We start from the raw sequence: 5427 nt of genomic DNA, 5'->3' as shown, positions 1-5427 counted from the left end.
ACTTAAAGGTAAATATTGGTTCGTTTAATTTTCAAACTAATATTTGTGTTCGCAACTCATTGAAATTGCATTATGTTAATAATAATAATAATAATAATAATAATAATAATAATAATAATAATAATAATAATAATAATACACCAAATGCCAGTATTTTTTTTTCCAAATTAAATTGAGCTATATCACTTTGTTAAATTAATTCATATCCAATTGATACGTTTATACTTCCATATTAAAGAGATTTTATCTCATAATCTATAGTGATTATATTAAGAAAAAAAGATATCGTTATTAAAAACGTGCAAAACTTGATTTCAAAATACGTTTTGACGTTATTAGTTTCGTTGCATAGCATCTTTTTCCAATCACGTCTTCTTTGAATACGTTCATCAAGTATGAATGTCCTTCTGTCATCTTACTGGTATATCAGCTAGATATGGAGATAAAAAGAAATGAAGAGATATACTTCTCGACTTAAGTATAATTCTAGTCGTCCTTAGCGTGCGCCAATCTAACGTCACATGACTTGTCAATATTGCAACATATCAGTGCAAATTAAGCATTTTGCTTAGTGTACGTGATTTAATTGTCGGTTCTAATCCTGTGCAATCATTATGCGTAATCATCATCTCAATACGAAGTCATTCAAGTCTATGGATTTTTAACAACTCTCGTAAACAGGACATCAATTTTGAATCAAACATTTTGCAGTTTGCCAGAGTTCAAATCTACGTGTTTCGATTAATAAGCTTGGCATCTTTCAAACAAATACCATTATAATAAATAGAGGGGGGAAAACACAAAAGAAGGTTTGCTGGGTAGAAATAGTTCTTATTTTCTATATAAATTTAATCTTCATTTGCAAGAATCCGATAAAAATTTATTTCATGATGATTGCTAAAAGGTTGTTAAAACAATATTCCAATTCAAATGCTTCAATCTAATTCATCAGTATCAAATGTGTAGGTGTTTAATTGCTACTATGAGAAGACCAAGCATTCCTCGATTTTATTGCTTCGTCGCAATGGAATACCATTCGTACATTGTTTTGCTTGTCCGAAACAAGTCCGTCCATTTTCTTTACTGCTCCTTGGTAGCTCCGACTGAATAGGTCCAGCTCGCCAGGTTTGATAACAAGAATACCATTACATGGCTGGTACTCTGCTGGTCCACCATCAATCTTTAAGCAAGATGGTTTGCATGAATAACCGCAACTATGAACAGCAGTGATCATAGCTTCCGACGGTCCAATTTGGGGAACCCGTACTGCTAGAATGGCGACTGTTGTTGAAATAGGTGATTTCGCGGTTATACCTGGATAATCAACAAAGCTTTCCAAGTAATTCAAACCCTGGGCTATTACTTTAATCTGTTTTCCCCTGTGACATCGAAGGTTTCCAGATGTTCTTTCAATGTTAATCTTATTCATCACGCGTATTGGAACATAAAACCAGTCAGATTCAGTTTGCTTGGCTACATTGTCAGTCGTACCTTTCGACGAAGACAGCTGTTTGCGTGTCTGGACTGTTCCTATGTACGGCACGGGGAGTAGTGGAAATGGCTCAGCATGCGTGAACAAATGACCATTTCGCTCCGAGCTTATCGCAACGTCGTATCTGTCATACGTTCCATTGTGTGTTTGGTCGTTTGGTGCGTCTCGCCGGACCCGAGCCACACCCAGCCGACCGGCCTGTGTTCGAGGTTCAGCTGGTGGAGCAGAGAACCTGGGACCTGTGCCGGCGGCTCGGGCAGCTATTGCCCTTGCATTGGCCGCCGCCGGGCTGGCAGCGTATCCTGCAGAACTCAAAGGAGATCCCATTCCGTCGCTAAATGGCGCCATTCTAGCAGCAGAAACGCATCTTCCTCGTTTAACATCACACCAAAGATAAGGTGATCCACAGAAGGGCATTGCACCCGAACAAAATGGTGATCTTTCATATCGGTACCAGAATTGTGTCCAATAGCTCGCATAGCCGTCAATGCTACGATGTCCGGGAAAGCCATCCATTGGTCGTAATGGGTGGTGAAGGCCTACGGCCGGAGGGTAATCTGTCGCCGGGTTTACTCCACATTCGAACATCTGGTGAATTCGAAAATTTTCCCAGAGATAATCTACAAATGCGTGGTGCATGAAAAACACGGGATCCTCGGCTGCCGTGGCTAAGCTGCTCATCTGTCCGCTAACCCAGTTATGAGGACCACCGTGGGCGTGCTCAATATCAAACGCTTCGGCAGCTGTTGGAAATGTGATTTCTGCCGTACGACATCGGGTCATCATTCTAGCAATAAATTCTTTTGAATAGAGCACACTGTTCGCCCCAATATTTCTAGCAAGTGGTCCAGTCACGGTAGGCCAGTGCCTGAATGGACCAGTTACAACATACCCGTCGCCATTTCCCAGGAATGGTGGTGTAAATATAATAGTCATTTCCGGGTTGGCCATGTTTTTGTCTAGTGTTGAGTCCCAATAGGGTAGTGAAACCATTGGGTTAATTCGTCTTAAGGATTCTTCCAACCTGAAAAATAACGGTATGTGTAATACTGTTCAAACTGTACAATGGAGGAACATATACTGATTAAGAATTCAAATATTGTGTACATTTATGTAACGACATCCTCTTACTTTACTTATTATGTTTTTTTCTATAGCATTTTTCTACTTACATGGCTAGATAAACACGATGCCAACCCAGAAAGTTAGGTCCCTTGTGAGCGGACGCTATCACAATAACATGAAGTTTAGCAAAAGCAGTATATCCTCCATTCTGTATGAAAAAAGAGACATTGTTATAGTGTGCTAAAGATAACTACCTTTACTACTTAAGCAAGTAGTAACAGGAGTTTGATATGTGTGTAATATTTTACGATAGGTTTGGCCCCTATAACCTTGCATCATTATACTTGACATTGGTTAATGTTTAGGTTATTAAAATTGTTCCAGGAGTTCCCATTGTTTTGTTGTACACTTATTGGTGCGTCTTAAGACATTGTATTGTTTCAGCTGATACAATTACAAATCTTTGAATTGTTGCGAGCATAATGATATGCAGAAACGTACCTTTTTAATACCATTAAATGCATCATGTACAGCCATTCTCTCAAAGTCTGTCAGACGTCGGTACTCCTTTCGTATTCTAAATCCGGTCGGTGGAAATATACCTGGGCCTACCTCTCGCTTCGATCTAGACGACCCAGGACCGCGTTTAAACACCTAAAAATACATCATCAAGACTTAACGGCCTTCCACTGTGCAAAAGTGGATAGGGAAGGTCACAAATTAAAATGTTTCAAAAGTGTAGGTTTTATTTAGTTTTGAGAAACGATCTTTTTGGGGGAGTAAAACATACATTCTTTGTGATTTCTTTTCAAATAAGAAAGTAATTTAAAAACAATGGAAAAAATGGATAAAATTCATTTCTTGGTTATAAAATTCCAATATCTTCTTCTTCTTACAAAAAAAAACTGTAATCACCACAAAGCATTAAGACATTGCTGATTGGGTAGTTCCGAAATTTCGACTCATAAACATATTCATTTTGTATAAACAGCTTTCCGGGAAAACCTAAATGGTTTTTGATTGGAAATCTGATAAAAATCTTCTTTCGTAAAAATTGAATTGCTCATATCCTAAATACAGCTTAACATGCAACCGATATATCAATTATGCTTGCTAAATGTTAAACCTTCAAAACAAAATAAAAAATATGAATATTATTTATTTTTTTAAACATTTAAAATGTTTGTCTTTCAAACGACGTTTGAATTGTGGCTGGCCCTTAACTACCATCACATTTAAAGGAAACTTAAATGCATAATATTGTTTCGCTCTTCATGCATATTTCAACCATAAAGAGATAATTTGTAACCCGTGATTATCTTGAAAATGTTGACGAAGCACGAACAACAATTATTCAATTACAGGCAAATGAGCTATCAAATATAAAACTTTTCTATTGTTTTTTTTTTAAATATATCAAAGTAATAATGTAAGACACTAAATAAATTTTGTAAACATAATGGTAACATGATTATGAGAAAATAAAAACTAGAAATGAATAATTTGCCGGCAGCAGGGATTAAGTAAAAAAATGCTTTGTGGAAAATGGTATAACTATAGAGTTATAGAAAACATATTAATTACTTTCAAACATATAGATATTCAAATATAAAGAGTCAATAAATTTATAGTACATGTATTGTAATATATTCCATTGCAATTTGATCATTCTAATGCTGGTTGGTGATACATGGTCCAAGAAAAGACATATTTAAATAGGTATATGTTTCGGTTTGTTTTTGAAAGCCCTGTTTCATTAAAGAGGGGGTATGTGCTGAATATATAGTTGATCTTAAACCGGTTAAATATTTTGTTTTAATCAAATTAAAGTTGAACCAAATAAACAAAAAAGGTAAAACAAGATTGGTCCTTTATCCACTTACAGATTGAACAAAACGTACATCGTAAGAACACCTAGGTCCTCCAGGTCAGCAATCTGGGACCATATGCATTTCATCATGGTAGATATATATTCTACGAGGTTTTCGTGTAACACAAATACAAACATTACTGTTGTGAAAGAATTTGGCAATATTTGAAAGTTTATAATTATTGTTTAGGGATATAAATTTAGATATATTTTAGAACAAAGCTATAAACTTTGTGGACAGGTTTTTGCCTTTTAAATTCAAGATGTTATTTATTTCTTTAGTAATAAAATATATGTTCGTCAGAACAGAGTGTGCTTCTTTAGGATAGTTAATTTTTAAATGGGTTTTGAAACAGCTGAATTTAATTCTGATCGAAACAACTAATTGTATTTTAAGTAAATACTTACGGATCTGATGATATCATTTATGAATTCCGTTTCCTTATCAGTCATATTGACAGCTCCATCCCAGCGTTTTCTGTCCGCCTTCCAGACAAATTGCTGCATGCATTGGATGTGAGCTTCCTCCGAGACTTTCGCTCCGTCGTTTGTGCCGTTTGTCAGTTGGGCAACGCACTGTTGTACCTCAGCGGGCATTTCTGAGTAGACATCCGTCCTTGTTGACTGCGACACGACCATTGTGCCTGTGAAAAGCAGCCAAAATGCTGCCTGGAATTCATATAGAAGAATGAGCATAATTAAGAAGACAAACTTTTCAAACATAATGGTCTTCTCTTTAGATACGAAACAAGCTATTGATGAGGTAAAAGTCATGTGAAGTAATTTAATAAATCCAATTAAAGGTCAATGACTTTGCAGACTTAATTATCTTTTATTTCATGAGTATTTTGCGTTTTTACTCAAATGTTCAACCTTTTTGAATTCATCAAGAGCTAGCCAAAAGTTAAAGAGAGAAATGAAAGTGAGATATTTAAAATTTTAAATTTCTCCTACCTGAAGGCACTCCATTTCAATGACGGAGGAGGGTTATGGGAGTTTG

General features: G+C 36.0%; 1 protein-coding gene across 1 annotated transcript; it reads right to left on the bottom strand.

Moving 5' to 3' along the window:
• Positions 1–810: 810 nt before the first annotated feature.
• LOC128243806 (tyrosinase-like protein 2) lies at positions 811–5427 on the bottom strand. Its single transcript, XM_052961759.1, has 5 exons — positions 5382–5427; positions 4836–5096; positions 3059–3211; positions 2665–2765; positions 811–2516 (listed from the first exon to the last, which is right to left on the bottom strand). The coding sequence occupies exons 1-5, from the start codon at positions 5394–5396 to the stop codon at positions 971–973; spliced, it is 2076 nt and encodes a 691-aa protein (XP_052817719.1). The 5' UTR covers positions 5397–5427; the 3' UTR covers positions 811–970.

This window comes from Mya arenaria, chromosome 8 (genome assembly GCF_026914265.1).
Source record: "Mya arenaria isolate MELC-2E11 chromosome 8, ASM2691426v1".
In the NCBI taxonomy this organism is placed as follows: domain Eukaryota; kingdom Metazoa; phylum Mollusca; class Bivalvia; order Myida; family Myidae; genus Mya; species Mya arenaria.
Note: the sequence above shows the minus strand (reverse complement) of the source record. Positions and strands in the feature narration are given on the sequence as shown.

Excerpts from the sequence above, each read along its gene's own strand:
- LOC128243806 (XM_052961759.1), bottom strand. Across the intron at positions 2,766-3,058 it reads CATTTAATGGTATTAAAAAG|AATGGAGGATATACTGCTTT; the intron begins GTACGTTTCTGC and ends TTTTTCATACAG. Across the intron at positions 2,517-2,664 it reads CATCGTGTTTATCTAGCCAT|GTTGGAAGAATCCTTAAGAC; the intron begins GTAAGTAGAAAA and ends GTTATTTTTCAG.